This window comes from Acomys russatus, chromosome 12 (genome assembly GCF_903995435.1).
Source record: "Acomys russatus chromosome 12, mAcoRus1.1, whole genome shotgun sequence".
NCBI lineage: Eukaryota > Metazoa > Chordata > Mammalia > Rodentia > Muridae > Acomys > Acomys russatus.
In genome coordinates, this window is record NC_067148.1 from 40,756,479 (window position 1) to 40,781,605 (window position 25,127).

Consider the following 25,127-nt stretch of genomic DNA (forward strand, 5'->3'; position numbering starts at 1 on the left):
AAGAGTAATTCAAGATCCAGGTGAAGTGGCACACGTCTATAATCCCAGCACTCTAGCAGGCAGAGACAAGCAGGTCTTGGTGAGTTCTAGGACAGCCAAGGATACACAGAGAAACACTGTCTCAAAAAAAAGGTAATTCGGGGTGGTTTTTTTTTTTTTTCTAATATGTAATGAGGTAACACATCCAGGGTATGTGAAATGCTGTGTCTATAGACAAGAGGCCTCACTGAGGAGATGGTGATGATGACGGTAATGATGACATAATGAATGAGAGAGTTTGGCAGGCCGTGCTCGCAGCAGTCCCTGCACCCTGCCTCAGTTGTTGCGGCACCTTTCAATCACTGTGACAAAGCACTTGTGAGATGGCCAACTTTTATGGTAGAAAGCCTTATTTTGGTTTTGGTTCCAGAGACTTGAGTCCACAGGCATTTCACCCTGTTGCTTTGAGCCTATAGCAGCACGTGGTGGCAGAGTACACCTGCTCACCTCACAGCAGCAGAAATCAGGAAGGGAAGGATGGAGGACATGAAGGCTGACTGGCCTCCCACAAGAGCATACCTCTAGGGACCTAACTACCCCCATTAGGCCCCGTCTCCTAAAATCGTACTGCTTCCCAAGAGCACCACAAGCTGACAGCTAAGCTTTTGGCACACAGCAGTTTTTTTCGAGGATGCTCACTCGGACCCTTTGCCTGCCATCTCCTTCCTTCCTTCCTTCCTTCCTTCCTTCCTTCCTTCCTTCCTTCCTTCCCAGGTATTGTGTTCGCTGTACTGTACGATGGGTTGTTAGTGACTTAGCTCAGGCTGCCCTCTGGTAGTCTCTGTGCTGGCTGCTGGCTTCTGCCATGTAGTAGCCAAGGGTCTGGTGGATTAGTTTCTAGGTCTTTGGTTTCTTTCTTTGGGGATGTGCAGCCAGTTGCCTGAAAAGAAGCATTTTAAGGAAGGGTGGGACTTTCGCTTTAGCTTACAGTTCCAGAGGGACATGAGGCATCAGAGCAGGAAGGTTTGGTGGCAGGAGCAAGAGGCTGCCTGCTGGTCACATGCGTCTGTGAACAGAAAGTGAGGGCAGGCTATTCAGCCTTACAGCCTGGCTTTGGTGACTCGTTTCCTCTAAGGAGCATTCACTCTCCAAAGGCCCCTACAGCCTTCCCAAACAGCACCCCCAGCCAGGGACCAAGTGAGCTTGTGGGGGCACGTCACATGGGGCCACAGCATTGCACATCCTTGTTTGTTTATTCTTGAGGTTGTGTCTTAATTATAATATGCCTTCCATTTCCTCCCTGCGTAACCTCCCGTGTACCCCTCCCTCCCTGCTCTCCTTGGAATTCAGAGGCCTCTTTATTTGTCCATTGTTAGTACATGTATATATGTATTTGTATATAAATATATGTCCCCATATAAAACGTGTTTGTTGTTGTTGTTGGTTGGTTGGTTAGTTTTTTTCAAGACAGGCTTTCTCTGTGTAGCCATGGCTGCCTTGGACTCTCTTTGTAGACCAGGTTGGCCTGGAACTCATAGAGATCTCCCTGCCTCTGCCTCATTAAGTGAAATGAGGCCCTTTAAATCCATACAATGTTACCTGTGTGTATTTTTTCAGGGCTGACTTTGGCATTAAACAACCAATTGGTGTGTTCTGCCCTGGGAAAGGCCACTTCTCCTGGTCCCAGCTTTCCTCGGTTGCCTCTTTGTTCAGGGTTGAATACTAGCAGCCTTTCCCCCATGCAGTCTGGCGTGTTTGTTCGTGTCAGCCTTGTTGAACTCACAAATAAATAATCATGCAGGTGAGACTTTGTGGGTGTTTCTTCTGATGTTAACAGGAGAGCGTGCACATCCTTGTTAGGCCCACTTGTGAGTGCTTTGTTGTTATTTTTATACTACCTTGCTGCTGGTTCCCCTAGTCCTCCAGTCACCTCCAGTCCTTTTGGTAGGTAGGGCTACCATTGCTGTGATGAAACACCATGACCAAAAAGCAAGTTGGGGAGGAAAGGGTTTGTTTGGCTTATGCTTCCACATTGTAGTCCATCATTCAAGGAAGCTGGGACAGGAACTCAAACAGGACAGGAACATGGAGGCAGGAACTTAAGCAGAGGAGTGCTGCTCACTGGCTTGCTTCCCATGGCTTGCTCAGCCTGTTTTCTCATAGAACCCAGGACCACAAGCCCAAGGGTAGCACCACCCACAATGGGCTGGGCTTTCCCCTCATCGGTCATTTATTAAGAAAATGCCCTATAGCCGGATCTTATGGAGGCATCTTTCCAGTCGAAGTTTCCTCCTTTCAGCCAAGTCTATCTCATGTCAAGTCAATATGAAACTAGCCAGTACAACGTAGTTGCACCCTTACATTTTGGACACATTCTCATGAATCTTCCCCTTATGCCCGTGCAGTGTATTACTCAGATTTCACAGCAGAAGCCCAGGTTCCTAGGAAGCAAGAGCTCAAGGTCTTGTGCTGATTGTTTCTCCTCCCCATTCCCAGCCCTCGCTTAGGCCGGGGCAGAGATGCCTAGCCTGGCTTTAAATAGAATGATGTCGCCCACACCCTGCACACGAAAATGGCAGCCACAGCATTGCAGCTCAGGACATTGACTGGGTCTTGGGTCTCACCTTAGCCCACCCTCTCTCTAATCTCTGTTGGATATTTAACATTCACACAGGATTACATGCAGAATGTCCACGGCAAAGAGATAGACCTCCTGCGAACCACTGTGAAAGTGCCGGGGAAGAGGCCACCCCGCGCCACATCGGCCTGCGCACCCATCTCCAGTCCCAAAACCAACGGCCTGGCCAAGGACATGAGCAGTTTACACATCTCACCAAATTCAGGTAAGCTCACAGCTTCGGGCGCACCTGAGGAGCTGAGTCCTGCCACAGGTAGATGGTAGCCTCAGGCAAGCTTAAAGCAGTGTTTCTGTGAATGGCAGCAGGCAAGCCAGAGCCACACAAACTGGTATCCGAGGCCTTCCCAGGCTGGTTGTTGATCAGCTAAGGTCATTCAGAGGTAGAGGAATGAGGTGTAAAAGAAGAACATGCCTGGTAACTACACATTTAAACTGGAGGAAGATGTGAGCAACACACACAGACCTGTACACAGCTGAACTGTCCTTTGCTAGCTTCACTAGTGTCTCTCGTTAGTTAAACAATGTTGTTCTTTATTCTCTTTCAAAGAATTATTTTTGTTGTTGTTTTTGTTTTGTTTTGTTTTCATTCAGGATTAGAGAAAGTTTTGTTTTCTGAGAATTCAGTGTGTTGAGAAATTCTCAGACTCCAAGACATATCGACTGCTTGGAATACTACATTTCTGACTTTGAAACTTGGGGTGCTTTTAAAGACAGTGTGATGAACTGCAGAGGGTGGCGAATGACCCTGGTTGGTGAAAGTGGGATGACACGAAAGAGTCCGAATGTGCTCTTCCCCAGATGGCACCCCTTGACATCTTGTGGTGTTTGGCAAGTCAATATGCCATGCCTTGCGCATCCCGCCAACCACTGTTAATGAACACAAGCACGGGAGGCCCAGGAGAGGGGCAAAGACGAAAGCATTGTGGGCGGTTAGTAATCAAACTAAAAGTTGCCTTCTCCTAAGGGAGGGACCAGTTTCTTCCAGAAAGGAGAGATTTTTGCTCTGAAGACCTCTCTGACCTGTTCCCCTCACTCCCAAAATGATGATGAGGTTCCCATCGTGTGGGAAGAGGGGGAAATGATGCCTCAGGAAGAAGAAAAACTCTAGAATGAATAGAAAGTTCTTTTCCATACTTTATTACACAACATCACTCCTTCCTTTCGTCAGGGAATAATTTATCAGTGGTCAGTTCTGATCCAAAAGTTATGTGCACTGTGGCTTTGGCATCTCTGGCCTCCAGAGTTCCTGTACATACCAGCCACCTGCCAGCCAGCTCCTCACTTCGCATGCAGTGCTCATTCATTCATGGCAGCGAGCATTTGCTTATGTTCTTTTTTAATGAACTTTTATGTGGGAGTTTCCTGAAAATAACTGGAAGCACCTGCTAGATAAATTTTAAGGGACTTGAAGTTGACAAAAGTAACAGTGATTGGCACTGTGTATACATTAAGTGGCTGACTGAAGTCTCTGGCTTTGTGGTGTTCCCACACTCCTGAACCCAGGGACACAGAATATAAAGCCTAGCGCCTACTCCAGACACTCTCACTCTCTGGTTGTGGACAAAGACAGGAAGTCCAAGGCAACAGCTATGGAAGGGCTGGGATCTCTACAACAGGAAAGAGGGGCAGGACTTAGGGTCCAGACAAGGGAAGCAGGAACCTGCCAGAAACCTACATAAGGAAAAAGTTATCATGAGTTCAAGAAGCAGTGCATAAGATTAAGATTTTTGGACCTCTTAGTCTTGAGACTTGAGTTCTTGGGTACCACATAACGCTAGCCCAAAATGACTCTCTCCAAGTGGGAAACACAAATACAAAAATACATAGACCAGACCGTATTCTGGGATCTCTCCAAGGCTTGCTCCCTAAGGATGGGAGCTATGTGTTCTCACCCCAGTTTCATTCACAGAAAAAGCCTTGCTGAACCAGAGACGTGAGTAAGACCCGTTTGCATGGTCACGTCTTCTCGGGTTTATGACTAGGGATCTTTCTGGTCTTCCACTTGGTTGCTTTTTTTTTTTTTTTTTTTTTTTTTTTTTTTTTTTTTTAAACTCTGTAGCTGTCAATTGTAGGGAGGGAGTAGGGGTGTGACATTCATTAGTCATGTGCCTCAGGATCTCCATCTTACTGGGGAGTGCAGCTCCCTCCATAGGCATAGGGATGATGTCATTGCTTCTCATAAGAGTTGGAGAGACCTTGGGGTGCGTATTTGCCAGTCTAGTCCTTGGGTCATCAGGCTGGACTATGGGTCCAGTCCTGTAAGAGACAGCTAGTTCACCAGAACCTTGTGACGCTTTAATTCAAGTTGATGTCTTAAACCTGGACATTAATCTAAAATGACACATTACGTTTTTGCTTAAGAACTCAACACATTGCTGGGTTCGAGCTCTTAGACCCTAAGTTACACTCTGAAAGGTGAATTCCCTGCGTTTGAAGTTGTTATTCATAAACACTCTAGTGCGAGGAACGGCTGCAGGAAAAGTGGACTTGATGTGATGGACTTTGAGCTAAAAATAGTTACTTGTAGCCATTTGCCAAATAGTTAGACATGATAATTGAGGAGGCTCTTGGCTATTGAGTTCTGCTGTGTGTTTGGCTCCTTTGGGGATCCCTTGGTTTTCTTCCTCTGATGTAACTGTCCACCTGGCTGACCTGAGGCGTGCTCATACCTAGCCTCAATACACAACCTTACCTCCAACAGCGAGCAGTCATGAGCAGTGTGGCTCAGCTGTCAGTCAGGTTCTCGTGTGTATTTCCAAAATAACCTCTAAGAATTGTCTATAAAGTACCCACCTGGTGTTACTTTTAACTGTCGTTTCCAGAATCAACAAGATAAAAACACCCCACGCTTTGTGTGTTTAGCCTCTTCCATTAGTTGTGAATCCAAGCCCCTCGTGGGTTTACTGCCCATGTATATCTCTTGTTGTATTTACTTTACATGTCTCATTTGCATGTGTTTAGTAGGTCTTTTTTCTTGTTGATATGGTAAAGCTCTTCATATGTTGAGAATATTGGTATTTTATATGTATACAATTTTAAATATAATAGTTTGCTTATACTTTTTGTAGTCTTATTTACACCGATAGTTTTTTTCTTTTTTCCTGTGTATCCAAATTGTGATTCATGTTTCTGTGGTTTTTACATTAATCTCTTCAAAGATCCTTTAGTAGTCTGAAGTCTGTTCATAGCAGATGTATATTTATTTCCAAGTTTTATTAAGTCCTCTCCCTTTAAAAATGTTAGCTTCTAATTCTATTAACTTATTTGTTTGGATCCGTCATATGTGTAGGAAATATAAGCAGTTGTCTGTTTAAACAGCCATTCCTTCCTGTTGAATGATCTTTATTAGTCCTGTGTCTCCTCCGTGTACAGCTATGATGAAATGCAGTTTCTGGGTGTTCTGACCCATCTCATCTACTGTTCTCTGTAAGGTGTCTTATGCTGTAGTTCTGCCACATTGTATTACACCCAGACGTAGTTCAGTATGGCAGCATAACACTTCTGCACCCTACCTTTCCCTCCAGTTATCCCAAGCTGTTGATACTTATTTCTGTTCTTTTTCACATGAACCTCATGTCTGAAAACACAGAAACAAAAACAAAAACAAAAATCTATATACTACCAAATAATCCTATATTGGTGAGCATTTATTCATTCATTCATTTTGGGGGTTTTTGAGACAGGGTCTCATGATGCCTAAACTAGCCTGGACCTTAGTACATGACCTGAGCATGACCTTGAACTGCTGATCCTCCTGCCTTCACCTCTCAGGTGCTGGTATTATAGGTATATGTCGCCACGCCTAGTTTATGGATGTGGAACCCAGGGCTTTACACATGCTAGGCAGGCAGGCACTCTCCCCGCCGAGCGCATCCCAGGCCCTACCGTTGGTTTTATTGAGGCAGGACAGGGAGGCACGATTACTCTCTGGATTTCTTCAGGTTGATTTTAAACCCTCAAGATGGCAAGTGGTTTTCTTCATTCAGATCCTAGAAAGTTTGTTAATCCATCCTGTCTTCAAAACCTTCAGTTTCACTGTGCTGCTCTTTTTTCAAGGAGCTCTTTCACAAGATCTCAGTGGTTCCATAGTAATAACCCCTGGTTATTACTTTTCATAGCCAGCCGTGTAATTGAAGCCGTGTTAGTTGGGTCAGCTATAGGACTCACCTGATGAATCCGAGAATGCATCCTTAGTTCACATGTCACAGGTCTCTATTCTGACCTGATTTAATGTCTCCCATCCACCTCATGAGTTACATTATTTCTTCTTGTATCTTTCGTCTTCCATGGTTACTTGGTCTGTTATGTGCCTAACCTTGATCATTGCTCTGAAGACGGGGTGAGAGATGCTGTTTAAGGCTTTTCCTCCAGGAGCATACCACCTCAGTGGGGTCAGAGAATCACAAGATAAGCACACTGCTATGATCATTGCCACTATCAGTCGGTACTGAGGGGACATCTGCTGCTGGCAGGGTTATGGTTTTGGTCCTGCTGCTGCTGTTGTTCAGTTGATTGGTTTTGTTGTTGTTGTTGTTGTTTCATTTTGTTTTTTTGAGATAATGTCCTATTTAGTCCTGGCTGTCCTTGAACTCAATTGTAGACCAGGCTGGCCTTGAACTAAAGGATCTGTCTTCCTCTGCCTCCCTTTTCTCCCAAATGCTAGGATTAAAGGTGTGTGCCACCACATCTGGCCAGGGTTGTTTGTGTATTTGAGCTATCAATGTGTTATGTTTCTCAGATATACTGCTGGTTTATTGTTTACTTTATGCACTTTATAACTTAGTTTACACTTAGAGGTTTCCTTCTTCCTTTGGAAATGTTGACTGCATGTCACATGTTCAAATACTGAAAGCATTATAATCTTAATGTCCATTTCCTCTGTGGCCTTGGGAAAGAGAAAGAAAAGCATATTGTCATGGCAGCTGCCTAACTCATGCACCTGTGTTTCTTGCGTTCCTCACACTGGTGGTTTTCCTCCTTTTCCTCATGTACTTCTAAGGTTGTAGCTCAGCTGGTAGCATGCTTGCCTAACACACAGTGCACAGAATTTGATCCCTAATACCACATAAGCAGGATATGGTGGCACATACCTGTAATCCCAGCATTTGAGAGGTGGAGGCAGGAGATCATCCTTGATCATCCTTGACTACATAGCAACCTTCAGGAGAGGTTAGACTGTAAGAGACCTCATCTCAAATAAGTAAATAAATAGGGCTGATGTGATGGCACAGCAGATAAAGACGCTTGCCACCCAGCCTAGTGACCTAAGTATAATCCCCAGAGCACATGGTGGAAAAAGAACCAACTCCCACACGTCATGCTCTGATCTCCACACACAAAAATAAGTGTGAAAAAATTAGCTACAAAAATTATCAAGTAGAAATAAGCTTGATTAAGGACAATTTTGATAAAGATATTCAGAAGAAATTCCTGCCATTGATCAGGGCCATCTGAAAGCCTAACTCTGAGTTGGGTGGAAGAGAAAACTTTGCAAACACAAACAAAAATAAAAACCATAAAAGATGCTGAGATAGGAGAGCAGGCCTGACCAAAGGAAACCCTGTCAGGGTTGTAGACAGTGCCGATTGCTCTTATTGTTTGTTCTGAGAGCTCCTTTCTCAGGACAAATAATTCTGACCTCTAGAAGCCTATTCTAAGCTTGATCGCTGCAGCCAATAAGAACAGAAATAATAGTTTGTTTGTTTGTTTGTTTTTTTAAAGACATTGGCTGGCTACATATGGAAATGTAGAATATTTCTGTCTGAACAGGTGTTTGAAAAGAAATTACTTAAGGGTCTACTCCAGCAAAAATAAATGATAAAAATGTAAGCATCCAGAAAAGAATTTATTGAGGTCTGTCTGACATCTCTTCTAAGGTGGCTCCCTCAGCATGCTCAGTGGAGGCTTCATTTCTGTTCCTTCAGCAGGGAGCTTGTGGGAGCGTCCCCAGTAGCCAAGTAGCCGGTAGGTAATGGGGATTTACCAGAAGCTACATTTGAGAGTCTCCCCAACTTTAATTCCTAAAGTCCTTCCAAAGAAAAAGCTGAAATATCATCCTTGCATATTTCTTACTGAGCTTCAGCCAACCTGGTTTGGTAAATCTAGGGACAGGCATGTGACAGAACTGCATCAGCCATGGAGTTATTTGATGTTTCCGTAGAAAGCAGAGGAGCTTATGCCAAGAGTAGCCGCTGTGGAATCAGAAGTGTGCCTCTGCGCCTCGCCTCGGTGACTTCCAGAGTCCTGTCATTGTTTCCTGACAAAAGTGTGCAGCGGGGGAAGGGTGGCTGAGTGGTGTTTTGAAGTTGGCCTTTCAGACGCCTGGTTGTGGACAGATGGCATATCTAGATCCTGCCCCCACTAAACACCTTACCGACATGGCAGTGCTATGTGGCCTGGAAAGTGTTCTGTGGGACTTTCATGATCTCTGTGGAGGCCTCTCTCCGATTCTGTGCCCTGTCATTAATTTGTAGATGACTTCTGGCTGCCACATCTTTGTTCTGGGACCACAGCTTCTCTTGCTGTCCCCCATAGCCATGTGTCTTTGTTGGATTTCTGCAATTAATGGGTTTTTTTTTCATCCTACCCAGGTTGGCACCTCGACCCCTGTAAGAGGAACCCTTACCCCTTTTCCTCCGCCTCCCCCACTTGAGGTCCCCAGCAGTTGGAGGCAGGCCAGCCTGCAGGAGGCCTGCGCCAATGCTCTGAGTACCGTGGGGGAGGGCGAACAGGGAATGTGTTTTGAGTATTGAACTGCCGTTGACATCTACAGTCTCAACCATGCTGTTTTCTCCACACTTCAGCAATCAGGACATCCAGCAAACCCATAAAAAACCAAACTAATAGCATGAATATTCAGTGACCTAGAATACTAATTATTGTCATGAATATTAATGGAATTGGACTCACTCTCTCCTCTTTCTCTCCCCGTCCTCTTCCTCCCTTGCTCCCTCTCTCTTTTTTTCCACTTAGCCAGCTCTAAGGATGGGTCATAATGAGAGCATTTAAGAGGGAGCGCTCTCCGCCGTGACAGGGACTGGGGCAATAAGGAGAGCTTGATTAACGCGCGCACTTGGGGGAGACATGAGAGGCTTCACGTGGGCCTGTTAGGGGGAGGCGGCGAGGCACCGGCGGCTCTGTTGCTGCTCCCGGAGATTAATGAGGCCTAAGAGTGCATTAGGAACAGTGACAAAGGTTTGATCTAATGGGCTCAGTCATTTTTCCTTTGAGTGACAGACGCACAGAAGTAATTGGCTGTGCAGAATGGCAGCTCATTGGCGGTACTTAAGGATACATTATCCCCGTTGTGTGGCCCGCAGAGGCTGTTTATCAAAACTGCTCACACTGCAGACGGAGTCGCTAAGCTGCTGTTACAGTGGTAATAGCTATTAAAGAAAAAAAATAATAACACAGCGTCCAAATGAGATCCGTTGTTATGTCAGAGAGACAAAGTTTTTCTTTGTTTAGTTTCAAATGGTCTAGAAAACATTTTAATAACTCCAGTGTACGGGCGGGCAGCACGGGTCTGTGGGTCCCCTGCCTGTTTGTAGAATGGCACCAGGCCCTAGGTCCTCAGGCTTGGTCTCTCCTGACCCACCTTGCTCACCCAGAATCCCCCATGCTTGGACTTTGGCTACAACACTCCACCCCCTGATATAGAAATGGGCACTTCTGCTAAACATCCTTCAGGAAAACAGAAGAACAGTTGTCACCCAAAGCTACTGGTTGGGAACTATTTTCCTTTAAAAAAAAAAAATTACTAGCTATGGCATGATACTTGCTTCTGAGAACCAGATCTATTAGAATAAGTTGTGATGGCTATTTAATAATTAGTTTTTCGCAAAAATAGTAGTTTGGTGAGGGTTCCCAGATTGAAGTTTCCAGGCCTTAGTGAAATCAGAAATTTGTTTCATGATGTAGGTAACAAGTAATAAACACTAAGAAGGGGATTTTTTTAGTTTCTTCTGAGTGATGAACCCCCAGTGGTCTACAGCAGAGAGTACAATTCAAAAGGAAATGCGAATATGCTTCCAATTCAAGGAGACCTTTTCTAGAGACTTGAACTATCAGTAAAGTGTTATTTTGTGTAAGTTCTGACAAAGCTACCTGATTCTATGGACTTTCCATGCAAGGTGTACGAGGGATGCTGTGACCCTAAGCTACACGTTTTTGTGATAACCTGAGAGCCTTCAAGGAAATCAAAGTGGCTCTAGAACCATTACCCTTTAAAAGAGTGAGTTCAGTGAAATAGGACATGCAAGTGAGAAGAGCTTGGGGTAGGCAGAAGCCATGATCCCAGTTGCTGCCCCAGCATCTTTCTAGAAAGAAAAGCCAGTGAGCAGACCTCAGCATTGGCTAGAGATAAGCTCAGCCAGCGTGGAGTCTTCAATCTGCCTACCTTCCCACACTGGCGCAGAACAGCCCCTCGAAATCATCCTGGTATTTCGCCATCTTCCAACCTCCGGCACATCATTGACCATCATACAGACAGGTTTATCTTTCTGAAACACATTTAGAGCACGGAGAAACCACAACTGTTTTAATTCTTGTGCTAACCCTAACTCCCAAGTATTCCTTCCTGCTCCATGGGACCTGTGTTGTCATTAGGCTTGAGATGGGCTGTACAAGAAATGTGGGAGTGGGAGAGATAGGGGGAGGGGTAATGGTAAGCACTTCCGAGGGGTAAACCTGAAGCCACCATGGCTCTTCCCTCAGAGCGACACTAGCCAACTCCCCTCAAAGCAGTACTATGAAATCAAAGTATGTTTTGTGCAAAAGACACCTGTCGCACTGTTCACATGGGGAAAAAGAATACTTTAAAGGGCACTGTAATTAAGAGAGGTTGGGAGGCAGAGCCTTGAGTTTGGGGCAGATTTGTATTTGCATTTTTTGAGGCGTATGAGGAGTTAAGAACACTTAACTACTCTTGTAGAGGACTCAGGTTTTGGGTCACAGCACCCCTACATGGCAGCTCACAATCATTTGTAACTGCAGTTTCAAGGGTTCTGACGCCCTCTTCTAACTGCTGCAGGCACAACATGCACTTAGTGCACAACCCCACCCCAACAAAACCACTTGTGCACATTAAAAATACATATATTTTTGAAAAATGAATTAAGTATAGAAAGTGAGACTGAACATTTGGCTCTTTGAAGTTGAGGCAAATAAGTATGAATACCTGGGAAGCTTTGTAAAGCCAGTTTTCTGAATGCTGTTTGTTACACAAAAACCCAGGTTTTAATACCTTTTTGTATGATGATTCCATTCCTGCATGTACATTTGCTTGTGTTACTTGAACAGAAGTGAGTGGGAGCCAAGTGAGCTTCATGATGCTTTTCCTTAAACACTCTCAGGATCATCCCAGCAAGCACTCTGTAAGCAGATAAAAACTGGCAAAATGAAGAAGGGTTTGTAATGTGAGCTTTGAGTGGTGGTAGGGAGGGGTGAGGGAGGCTTTGCCTTGGCAGCACCTTCTGGGATGCTCAGCACTGTCTCTTGATTTGTGCTGAGGCTCTGTTATCTCCTTCTGGAGGAAGACTAACCGCCAGCCATGAGACGTTAACAGCTTTTCTGCTCTCTTCGCTCACTCTCCCCCACTGCCAGGAAGTACTCCTTGTTGTCCCTTGTGTCCCACACACGTGTCCCCTCTCCCTTCTCTGCTCCTCTTTCATAAGCTGCACCTCTGGCCATATTAGCATAGCATGTTGAGTTGTCCCTAAGTGCCAAGCACCTCAATGGCCAATGGGTTCAATAACATCATTGAGTGAACTCATGGGAAGTGAAACTGACTGGGTCCCTAGAGCAAGCCCAGGCACCATCTGTGACGAGGAGACTGTCGCCAGGCAAACACAGAGCACACACCCTCTATATATTGAAGAATTAGCCATTTTAACATGTTTGCTAAAATGTAAGTAAATAAACTATGAGAGGAAAGGAGAGCCCACTGTTGATAAGATCCTGAACTCCTAAGGTCTTCAGAGGCTTGGCTGGTTGCAGGGTACCTTGCATAATTCGATCATTTTATTATTTATTGCCAACATTGTCTCATTCTTTGATTTTATCTGTTTTGTAAAATGTGGGCTGCGCTGTTCTAATATTGGCCAGACCTCTTTGGGGCATCAGTCATTATGAAAACTACCCGAAATGTGGATCAAAAAGATCTACACCGCTCACCCCAACCCTAACCCCTCTGAGGAGTTATCCTAGGAAAGCCCAAAACTATCAGTTGAAAAACAAAACAAAACAAAACTATCAGTTGTCTTTCAAAGTGGTGTTTATAGACACAGGAAACTGGAGAAACAGTAAGAACTACCTAGACATAGGTAATGCCAGTTGCCTACACTGAATCACCATGCTGAAGTTATGGATCCAAAAATAAGATGATGCTTGTGTGACACTGTGGAAAAACCGTCTCTGCCAAAGATGTGTAACATAGAGCCAACAAGATGGCTCTGCAGATCAGGGTACTTAACCACAAATCCCAATAACCTGGGTTCATTTTTGTGTACCCGTGCGGTAAAAGTGGGTAAAATTAATGGGATTCCCCCTGATTGTCTTCTGGCTTTCGCACTTCTGCCCATGTACATACATACGTACGTGCGTACATACATACACACACGCATACCATATATTTTTGGGGGGAAATGACGCATAACATAAAATACCTTTTCTATGGTGATAGCTAAGGAAAACATCTGCATGTGCTCAATAAAATGCTGGCCTGTGTGATGTGATGTTGATGGACTTAACTCTCAGCAGTCATTTGGCAAAATTGGTTTTAAGGAATGTATGCTTTTGTTATTTTCCTTTGGCATCGTAACTACAGAGAAGCCAGACTAGGACTAGCTGTTTGCATATTTTCGGGAACAACTCAACTTTCCAGTTCTAGGCTTTTGAAATTTGAGTGTAGTCATCCTCAGAATTTAGTAATCAGATATGGTTCACCACACTGAGGTCTAGACCAGCATTTCTTTCCCTAAGAAACACAATACAGAAAGTCTAGTAACAGAAAGATGTTACTACGCTGCAGCAAATGGTCCCAGCTTCACGTCTCAGTAAGGAGCGTGTTGAATTGCGCCTGTCTACAAAACAGGAGCCTTAGCTTGCAGGGCAGAGACTTCTGCACCTGGAGAAAGATGCTAAAGGTGTCCTTGGAAAAACAGTCCTAATCCTCTCTGACTGAAATTCTGGTGGCCAAAAGGAGGGCAGCTTCCCAGGGTAAATATTGGAGCAAACAACTCCAGCCCCTCTCGCTGGCACTTAAATCGTTCGCATCTCACTTTTTATGGTAGTGTTGTGAATTACATTCTTTTCGGGCTTGTAATTAGAGGATGGAGCAGATGGTGAAGGCCTAGTTTGAGGTGATGTGACTGTCGGAATAGCCTCTGTTGTCAAACCGCAATTGCAATGGCCCCGGTTTCCCATGTGCCCTGTCAGCTTTGGGAGCCTGAACCTGAGACGCGTCCCCGAGCTGTTTTTTAAGTGAAGGCCCTACCAGAGAAGTAAGCTTTTTCTATTCTATTCTGATAGTTCCTTTGGGTTGGGTTTTTAAAGTTTGGGTTCTACTATGTCTGTTTCTGACTCGTTGGAGTTTTTCAGGTTTCTAATCCCTACCTGGCACACGTGGAAGTTCATGGCTGTCTCTCCAATGATTGAAGCAATTAATTGTTTCAGTCGTATCTAATCTAAAGCCCAAAGATTGCCCCTACCCCACCCTTAGTTAAATTCTTTGGTAAAGTTAAATCCCGTTTGTGAAGATAGATGGAAATTGACTAGGTGATGAAAATGTATTTTAAAAGGACGATGTTGATGAGTGCGTACTTGAGCACTGTGGAAAGCCTTCGGCTCAGAGCATTTTTTTCTTTTTTTCCCAAATCAGATCGGGCTATTTTTAATGTACTAAGCCTATTGCTTAAAAGAGGAAGTCTGCCTTTGATGTCATTTGGGGGATGAAAACATCCTCGTTCAATAGAGAAGCAGCATCTTTTCCATGCTCGTTTGAGATCAGTTCAGGCAACATACTGATGCTCATTCAGATATAAATGCCATATTCACTTTGAAATGCAAATTGTTTAAAGAAAAATAGCATATGGCGGAGGTAAGTATCTTTTCAAATCAACTCTCGCACTTTAGGGAGGTAAGTACAAGGAAAATTATTCTTTGGAGAGAATCGGGCCTTTTGACACGGGGGGAGCTTGCGCTCATCAAGACTGGCGGCTAAGCGTGCCCACATATCCATATCAAGGAAGGGACGCTGGGGGGGCATGGATTAGCATGGTAATGCGGCTGCCCCCTGCTAATCAGGCCACCTCCAGCTGATCCCGGAAGGGAGTTTTCCAGGAACTGCCCCCTCTGAACCCCCTGGCTGGCCAGGTAGCTAACTAGCCCCTGGGTTTCTTGGTAATATTTGAGAGGAAGTTCCCAGATGAAAAGCCAAGTAGGTGCCTTCAGGGACCTTATGGGGAAATCAACATCCCAAGCTATAGCGAACAGGGTCACGGCCTAGGCCTCACTGGGGGGGTGGGGGGGGGGTGGGATGCCTTTGCCTTTTGCCTGTACTGGCTCTTGCCTCTCTTGCCTGTTCTTCTGAAGCAGCATCTGCAACTGACAATCCACCAGGGCAGAGGAGTTTTTGTTTTTTAACTTTGGGGGTGGGGGGGGGGTTTAAAACTGATACAATAAATTTGTGTAAAAAGTGCAAAACCCAAGCCAGCAAGATGGCTCAGCAGATAAAAGCACCTACCACGTGACATGACCTGCGTTTGATTCCCAGGGCCCACATGGTGAAAGGAGAGAAGCAGCTCTTGGAAATTGTTCTCCGATCTCCCCACACACACTATGGCAAGGGTGCACCAACACACATGTACACACAAACAAAATTAGTTATTTACTAGAAATGGTTAAAGAAAGTGCAGTATTCTGAACTACAGCTGAACACAGGTGCCCAGTGCTGGCAGCCTCAGGGCCCCTCCTGTCACTGTCTTCAGCATACACACAAGGGTGGCCCCTCTTTGACTTAGCATGCCATGGGTGGGACATGTTTCTTCAGCCCTGCCCTGACAGCCTGAGTTCTCCTTGCTGCCACCTGCTCCATGGTCTGTCTGCCATCCATCCTCCTACCTCTGGTCAATAACTCTTTCATTCTTGGTGGTATATAGGTGCTGTGGTGCGTCCTAGGGATTGGGCACAGCTGCTGGCGTCCACTGTGAGGTTGTGAACATTTAGAACACAGCTATATTTGTGCTTTTGGGTGAATGTGTTTGAACTTATCTGGGCATGTGACTTGTTGGGGGTGCCGGTGAAAGGAGGGGGAAAGTTTTAAAGAGAAGGCAACTGGACTTTGAACTCTCTGTGGAACTCTGTGTTAACACAAGTCAGTCCACTTGTCCTGTGATAGCATAGTGTGTCCTCTACAGGCTCTATGCTTCCTCCATCTCTCCAGGGGTAGCGCTCCAGAGTCTAAACTAAGTCGCAGCGCTCCACAGGGGCCTACTGGGACCTTACAGTGGGGGGTTGGGGGGGATCTGAAGGCTTCATCTCTGTGCTTTGACTGGGGCGGTTCCTAAGGCCATCCATGCTTGGTGTGCGGGAAGCGGGGAGTGCTTAGTATGAGGCTGGTGGCAAGAATCAGGACAAGAACAACCTTGGAATCAATCCCACCCTCCTTGAGCTCTAACTGGTTACATGGCTGATAAGAATTTTGGGCTAGAGCAGATGACAGCCCATTCCAGAAGTGGTAGTTAGGCAGAAGCTCAGCATTGTCACCACCCCAGGCCCAGTTCTCACTAGATGGCACAGCACACAGCGTACTAATGCAGTATAGAACCCTAAGCTCAGGACAGTCTTCTGTGGGAGGGTGGAAGCCAGTCACCCCTACTTTTGCCATAAAAACTGCCATTATTGCTACATGAGTTAGAAAAGTCTGCCCTTCTCTGGGGGAAAACACTGTCCCTGTCATCATTTTGCTCTGTAGACACCCTTAGGGGAAAACTGGGACAGCCACAGCCACAGTAGGTGAGGAAAACCAGAGGCCATAGAGAGCTACCTGCCCACAGTGGCCAGTGAGGCAAGGGTGTGAGGTGAGGCCACAAGTGCAAGAGGAAAAGAAGCAGACGACCTTGTTCCAGCAGACTCAGCCCTGAGACTGATGGCCATGTTGCCCCAGGGAGTAGAAGCTTCCCTTTCAGGCCCTTGTCTATGACTGGCTTGAGCTTTGTGCATTAGAACCCACCACGGTTCCCTCCTCACCCCAGGAAAGAGGAGCCCTGATGTGGCTTTCAGTGGGTACCAGCTGTGTGGCAACAAACTCCTCCACATCCCAAAGGCCCCAGATTTATGTCATTTTCCCAGGCATGCCAACAAAATGCTGTATGATAGAGTGTGCATATGATTTTTTTTTTTTTTTAGGAAGTTGCCTGATGAGCAGAGACCCACCCCAGACTTTTCTGCTGGGACTGTGGGGTTGGCATGGCTTTCAGCAGGCCATGCATATGTTCAGCTTGGAGCTAGCAGCTTCAGCTCAGGATGTGATTCTGTCTTATAGGTTTCCTGGTATATACATAGTTTGTAGCGCCATCCTTTTGACCATCTGACACTTGCAGTTCTAACAGTGGGTAGGGAGAGCTCAGAACATACCCTCGTCATAGCTGGTGTAGTTATAGGTTTCTCTTAACTTTAACAGGATCAGCACCAGATAGGTATAGGATCCCCAGCCCTTCAACTAATTGATAGGGAGCAAAGGCAGTCTCCCCATCACTGGACTGCTTCAGCCTGGCTTTGAAGGTGTCTGAGACGATGCTTTATACACACTTCTGTCTTAAGTGGTCTTGAGGTCAAAGTCCTTAGCTCTCAGACAGTCAGATAAAGTCATCAGCATCCTTCACAGATAAGGACTCCTGCTTCTTGGCCTAATTAACAGCTCACCAGCATGTAGGGAATTGCCATCTAGTGAGAGCCGCAGCCCTCAAGTGCTCGGAGAGTCAAAGTATCTTAAATATAGCCTCCCCTTGTGTGTGTAGGTGTTTGCAGAAGCAGAGGTACAAGCTCCTTATGTGGTGCCATAGGCAGGTCCTGCCAGGAACTCCCCTGTGAACACTGGACATGGGGATAGTAGCATCTAGCCACTTAGTGATGTTCACCAGGGAACAAATGGAACTACATGTTGCATGTTTGTCAGTGTATATTTAAAAACAACAACAAAAAGCATTAGATAGTGCCCTAGTCGGCTTTCACTGCCACCGTGACACAGCCCAGAGAAGAGAGTCTCAGCCTATGGATTGCCCAGATGAGATTGGCCCATGGGCATGTTTGTGGATGATGTTTCGATTCTTGTTTGATATAAGAGAGCCCAGCCCACTGTGGGCAGCACCATCCCCTGGGCTGTGTAAGAAAGCTAACTAAGCATGCATCAGTCTGTGAGCCAGTAAGCAGTGTCTCTCCATGGTTTCCGCTTCAAGCTCTTGCCTGAGTTCTTTGCTCCGACTCTCTCAGTGATGGGCTGTGACCTGGAATTATCATCTAAATAAAGAATTTCCTCTCCTAAGCTGCTTTTGGCTTGGTGTGGTTTTTATTATAGCAACAGAAAGGAAATTAGTATAGAAGAATTGTGCCCTGGTGCAATTAGAAATGGGCATAGGTACTTTAAAAAAATAAAACCTCTCGGCAAACATTGTAGGGTTGTCCTTTGCCTGGCAGACTTACTGAAGATGTAGAAATGCTTAAAGTGTGATCACTGGCCAGAAATGTGACTGCTAGAGATGCTTCCTAGCCCTGATAGGCAGAGTCACAGCTCTCCTTACAGACTCATATTTAAAGGCAGTGCCTGCTTGTGGACTTTCGAACTATAGATTAAGATTAGAAACATCGTTTCCTGATGTTTGTATTTTTCTTATTTTCAATTTGACAAATACATTCCTGTATCACCCACCCCCCACCCCTCGAGGGCATCTTTCTTTAATGTGCTGTTTTGAGACAATGTAGGCCATCCTGGCATCAGGGCTGCAGCCATCTTCTTGCCTCTGGCTCCTGAGTGCTGGGACCCTAGATGTATGTCACCGTGCCCAACAGAGGAGACATTTTCAGTACAAATCAGTACAAGTCTTAATTCATGTTGAAATGGAATACATTAGTGTATATAAAAAGGAGCTTTATTTCCAGAGAGGAGCGCCAGAACTGGGTTAGTTCCCTCTGTATTTGGAAAACTGTTTAACTGTGAGTCATGAGAGAATAGGAACCTGTGGGCAGTGGGTTGAGAAGATTGTGAGGTGTGGTGCATCCAGGAAAGTCAGGTCCTGACAGCTTCAGCTCGTTGTGTCCAGGAGCACAGCCAGGGCCACAGCTGTCAGACATCAGCATTGGCTGAGTGATGCCAGACACCCTAGAATTTAATTTTTTATTTATTGGGGAGGCATCTGATGATCAGAGGACAACTTGAGAGAACCAGTTCTCTCCTTCAGGGGTCAAACCCGAGTCATCAGACACCAAATGCCTTTACATGCTAAACTTCTTGCTAGTCCAAGCCATAGGTTACTTTGAGATGAAATAGCCAAACCTAATTCTACTCAGGGTATAAAATCATTGTATGTCAGCAACAATGTTACCTGTGAACACTTCCCAGGCACCATTCCAGCCGCAGGTGTAAGCACCCAGCTCAAAATTCTACCTGCGGTGTTCCAGCTTAGCCTCGCCATTGGGATCTCGGGTGTCTGGGCAAATGAGGGCTTCTGAGTACCTGCTGTCTCTGAGCAGCCAGGGTGGCTAGGGCCCTTCTGGAGTCAGGGAGTCCTTGGCCACCTAGGTCCCCTTTGGTTCCCTGGGGACTCCCTCCTGCTTAGAAGGAGATCTCTGTACCAAACCCGGGGAGCCGCCTCACCAGTGTCTTAATACATCTAGGTTGTGCTTAAATTGACAAACAGCAGGAGGTTTGCAGTCAAGAGGAGCACACAGAAATGTGTGAGCATCCTTGCTCTGTACTTCCTGCAGCAGGTACACTTCAAAAGAGAATCTGCCTTCATTGTCCAGCAGTTTGACAGCCAGCCACCAGCCATGGTCCTGGCGACCCTAGGCTCGTCTTTTGGGCATTTTAATGTCTATGCTGCTCCTGGGAGTACAAATGATGCTCAGAGTTTCTGTCCAAGGCCCATTTCCATAGTCAGCGATACAGACTTGGGGATCCTCTCTTTGACCTTTCAAGAAAGCCACCTTAGAAGGTGTTAGGCAGTTCATCCTGTAGACCTACCCTCCAGCAAGGGTGTCCAGCCTCCAGGTCACACGGGGCCAAAGACAGTTATGAATGCAGACAAATACAAAATTACTTAAGCATTTTTGCGGTTTCATTTATTTATTGTAGATGACAGTGTCTAAAATTTGGGCGCCTGGTAGTTTCATTTCTGTCACGGTGATGAAATGATGTGACAAAAAGCAACTTCAAGGAGAAAGGGTTTATTTTAGCTCACCACTCCAGGTTGCGGTCCATCTGTGCAGGGAAATCAAGGCAAGAACCTGAGGCATCTGGTCACATAGTATCCACAGTCGGGAACCGAGAAATGAACATGCCATCCTTACTACTCAGTGACCGTGTATACTTACTCCTGTGACAGCCCAGGGCCCTTAGCCAGAGAAGGGAGCCACCCACTTTGAGGGTCACCCTTTCCTCATCAATTAAAGCAACCAAGACAGTCCCCCACAGATGTACCCACAGGCCACCCCTCCCTGAGACGGTCTTCTCAGGTGATTCCAGATTGTGTCACAATGGCAGTTAAAGCTAGCCAGCACAGCATCCTTCCTAGAGAACGGATGGAGGAAGCAGCAGCTCTGATGAGCATCGCCATCAGGGACCAGAAGATGGACAGATTTGTTTTGCGTTTGTTAGGTATTCAGGCCTCTTGAGCCTAAAGCTAGCATAAAATGTGTCGGCAGAATTGTCTTGGCATGTTGCTAAGTGGCAGGAGTCCCTATAGGCCGGGTGGGCCCAGAGGAACTGGAAGAGCAAAGAGGAGTCTGTCCCCTCACCCCCCAATACATATAATCTCCCCCCACCCCCCTAGTGAACCCCGAGAAGGAGCCTCCTAGCCCATGCTGCCCTGGAACTCTCTTTATAACCCAGGCTGGCGAGGAGCTCCTGTCTTTACCTCTTCGGTACTGCAGTTATGGCACGCTCCACCACACCCCGACACTCTCTGAGGGCTCTTCTTCCATCACATTAGTTACATCCGCAGCTTCTGCCTGCAGGAACCTCATGGGATAGAAGTGGGAGTGAGCCAGGGCTGACACTGGGGTAGGGTGTAAATATATGGGATCAGGGCACCCAGGAAAAGAAAGCCAGAGTGGATGGTGTGAGTGCCACAGCCAGTGGGAATGACACCAGCAAGGAAGCAGCCCATCGGCCTAAAGTGGGGCTCAGGGAGCAGCCTCAGAACTGGCTCCCCAAGTCTCACCACCTTTCCTCCTCTGTGTCCCTGTCCTGCTCTTCGTAATGGACCTTTGCTTTGCAGGCAGTGGACACAGCCCACGTGGGTGGTCCCCAGGTGAACAGCCTGGCAGAGAGACTTCAGCAGGAGCACAGCTGGCACAGGCAACCAGAGCCACAGCTGGTAGAGAGAGCCCCTCACCCACTCTGGAGGATGCTACCTCTGTGCTGTAGTGATGATGAGCTTACCAAGAGGCAGCTTCAGGGTAGCCTCAGAGGAGGCATGTGAGGAATCCCAGCAGCTGTGTGTAGTGTCTCCTTGGTAACAGTAGCCCCTCCCCAGCTGCTACGAGGAGTGGCGCAAGAGCAAGGTCTTTTTATTATTCGTGGCACTGTCACCCAGAGCATTGGGACCTCAGAATATTGCTGTTCCTTCCCAGGGTATTATTCCCACCAGCTCTGGTACTCAACCCTGTTCACTCTGGTTCTCTTCTCCTGAGCACCCTGATGCCATACATCCACCCAAAAGATGCTCCTGTGCCTTCAGAACATGGCAGCTGGGGGAGGCTGGCCCTGAGGCTTTCAACATAGCCCCAACCCTCCCACATACCGACACATACACACAAAACATGGCTTCTAAGCACCTGGCCCATGTGCCTGTGGGGATGAAGAACTTTGCTTGCAGTTGTGGTCGTGTCACTAGTTTCTACATTGTTAGTGTCAGAGTCCTCAAACACCCACTCTCAGGTTCATATAACCTGTGTATCTAGAAACGAGGGGCCAAGTGGCCTGGACTCTGCGTATTGGACCCTCTCAGGTCTGCTTCTCTGGCCCCTGGGCACTACCGTAAACAAGAAGATCTGTGGCCCTGAGTTCTTTCCCATGGTTGTTACTTGGGATGTTGGTCTGGGCTGGCATGGGTGATTTCCCTTCTGAGGTTCAGACCATACTCAGTTCAGACAACAGCAAAGACTGTATGTTCTGTTGTGGTCCTGTTTTTGCTGTAGAGGCATCTTTGTGCTGGCTCATGCAGATCGTCAACTTGAATGGTTGTAGAATCACCCAAGAGACTTGTCCTTGAGGACGTTTCTCAGTTAGATTGAGTTGAGGTAAAAAGAATTGACCCAAAATGTGAGTGGCAGTATTCCATGGGTTGTAGCCACAGACTGTAAAGCATGTGTGGCCCTCGGCCTCTTGGCTGTAGTTACAATGCAACCAACGGACTGCACTTTTAAACTGTGAGCCAAGCACAAACTCCTTCCCATAAGCTGCGCTCTTCAGGTGTCTTGTCGCAGGCATGGGACAGATGGTCTGTACAGCCTTCACTCAGCACGCTGTGCTGCTCTGCTCTATACTGCATCTCTGCAAACAACTCTAACTTAGCGGGGTCTGTGTGGAGCTCGCCCACCTGCCAGTGCAGGTGCACAAGAGTGCATAGTCTTTTGACCCCACCCCTTCCCCACCAAAATCAGAAGCCTGGCTTTTAAAGCCTCTGATCGCCCAGGCTTGGTCACTACTGACCAGCCACTTGCTTAAGCCCTGCCCCATGAAAACCTCCTGCTGAACCAGCACTGAACCAGGCCTGCTAGGAAAGTTAAAAACATGGAGCCAGTAGCTGGGTGTGGCGGTACATGTCCTCTCTGTGAGTTTGAGGCCAGCTGGTCTACATAGTGAGTTCCTGGACAGCCGGGGCTGTGTAGAGACCCCCATCTTAAGCAACAACAACAACAGTATCCCCAGAGATCCACATGTTTCTCTCTAACAGACCCATTTACAAGCTGCGGCCATAATGGGACGAACCTTAGACAAAAAAGCAGCTGATTAGTTTTTTGAGTCTAAAGTTGGTGTGACCAAAACTGTCTTTCTTCACGGTCCTTGTGAGTCTGAAGCCACTGGGGTGACTTTTTGTGTTTGTTGTTGTTGTTCCGTAGAATCTTTACAAGGTCAGGGGTCAGGGTCGCCACCTCCACCGTGGCACCTCTGGGGATCTCATCATAAGGGAGAACTGCCCTATGAACTGCATCTCCTGCTACCAGACACTTGACCCCCAGTAGGGGAGCCTGTGTAGATAGTGCTCCTTTTGCCCTGTGGTGGCTCTTTTTCTGTTCTCACTGGTTCTCTTGTCTTTAGAGATTGCAGTAGGCCCACTTGTCTTTGGAATCATTTTATGGGCAGTTGTCTGCAGCCTTCCTTCACTGTTGCTCAGTGGGGCACCACTGGGGTTCACAGCACCCTTCTCTTCCTCACCATCTTGTGCCACATGAGGCTTCCTTCGATTTACCACGTAGGCAGGATGACAGCAGCGGCGTGCTGGGGCCAGGTATGTGTGCCAGCGTGAAGCCCCGTAGATGCGGTCGTGCTGGCTTCTGTGGTCTGCAGTCCGCCGTGGTGTTCACCTGACTTGTTTATTCCTAGGGAATGTCACTAGTGCGTCTGGGTCTCAGATGGCAAGCGGCATCAGCCTGGTCTCCTTCAACAGCCGACCTGATGGCATGCACCAGCGCTCCTACTCAGTCTCCAGTGCCGACCAGTGGAGTGACGCTACAGTCATTGCAAACTCAGCCATCAGCAGTGGTAAGAGGGGGCACAGACCGTGGCCATCTCCAGGTCCTCTGTGAAAGCCAGGGGCTGGGCTCAGTGCCCAGGGCATCCGTGCTCCACTGGGAGCACGGTGCCATGGGGCTGCTAAGACAGTGGCACACATGTCTCATCTGTGAACACTTTGTCCTCAATCGCCTGTCTCATCTACGTCATCAACATCATTTACATCATGTGTTCTCCTCTGGCAAGGAAGTAGGCTTGAACCCTCTCCACTGGTCAGATTTGGAAGTGGAGGCTGCAGATGGGACAGGTGGCTTACCTGTGGTTATGTAACAGGAAGGCAGTGAAGCTGAAAACAGATGTCAGATGCTCTGTCTCGGCCTCCTGCCCTACCTGGATCGTTAGCATCTCACCACTCGCACAAATTTTGTATGGTTCGGTCCATTCATCTGCCTCTCGGTCTTCCAGGACTCCTGAGGTAGCTTCTGAATTCTGGGGGAATCCCCTCTGTTGTCTCTTCTAGATTTACACATTATTTGGCAAGTGTGGCCCTGCTTCTTGGGGGACAGATGTGGCACCCTGGAAACTGCCTTTGATGTATGTGTGACAACATGAATTATGCAGTGTGCCTCCCGTGCACTGGCTGGTGCAGCTTGCTTCGCCTGTGGCATTCTGTCTGTGGCCTGTTCACCGGTATTTAAGGGAATTCCCACTGTTGTATGTAATCTATCAGACAGGGTTTGAGAGTCATTTTAGCATAATTTGTTCTAATTAAAAGATTCCACATCAGGTCTTCCCTGTGGACCCACCAGCTGCTGCGGCAGGACGCTTGCTTTGGGTAAACACCATCTTACTTCTGGTTATCCACAACACTCCCGACAGACAGGGCCAAACAGTTGCTTCCAGCCAGACCAAGGCTTCTCAAAAGTGAGAGAGAAGCGCGGGCAGGAAAGGTGATCTGAACAGAGGGCCGTCTAACAGCCCCCCAGGACTTGGCTAGAAGGGTAGGAGCCCAGGCTGCTCCCACACACTAGGGCAGGCACATCATGTGCCATCTCTCTCTGGTTAGCATCATCACACCTGTGCTGCATAGATCCATCTGGGGCCAGTCCCAACCCCCATCACTTTTGAGGAGCACAGAACCCTATGGGACACTTAAGTAAAGTGTGTGTATAAGTGCATCATAAGACCTCTCCTCACACAAATGTTCCTCTGCCATGCCTCACGGTAGTAACCAAGGAGACACCCGTGAAGGAGGCCTTTCCATGATGTTTTCACGTAGCTGATACAAGGCCCTTCTCTTTGTAATCACTTTACCCATCACCTAACCTCGCCCCAAACACATACCTGCCCGCCTCTGCGCTGCCTGTCGGGGTCAGCAGCAGCAGCTTGCCCTATGGCACAGTACAGGCAGAGCCCAGAAGCTTTAGGAGTTACCTCCACCTGCACTAGTTGAAGGCCTTGTCTTCGGACCCAGCGCTAGAAGTCTGTTTTCTCTGCCTTCTTCGTCCACCCTAAATGAAGACTGTTCCATCTTTCCCACTTTGACACACAGGTGCCCCT

General features: G+C 47.0%; 1 protein-coding gene across 11 annotated transcripts in view; it reads left to right on the forward strand.

Annotated features, from left to right (window-relative positions):
• Positions 1 to 25,127, forward strand: part of Agap1 (ArfGAP with GTPase domain, ankyrin repeat and PH domain 1) — a 430,070-nt gene that overhangs the window by 285,622 nt on the left and 119,321 nt on the right. For 7 of the 11 annotated variants that reach the window (XM_051154307.1, XM_051154308.1, XM_051154309.1 and 4 more), the window contains 2 exons: positions 2,654 to 2,822; positions 23,439 to 23,597. In XM_051154307.1, coding sequence (XP_051010264.1) covers positions 2,654 to 2,822; positions 23,439 to 23,597 — 328 coding nt within the window. The remainder of the gene's footprint in view (positions 1 to 2,653; positions 2,823 to 23,438; positions 23,598 to 25,127) is intronic. The other 4 variants (XM_051154310.1, XM_051154311.1, XM_051154304.1 and 1 more) reach the window with 1 other exon arrangement.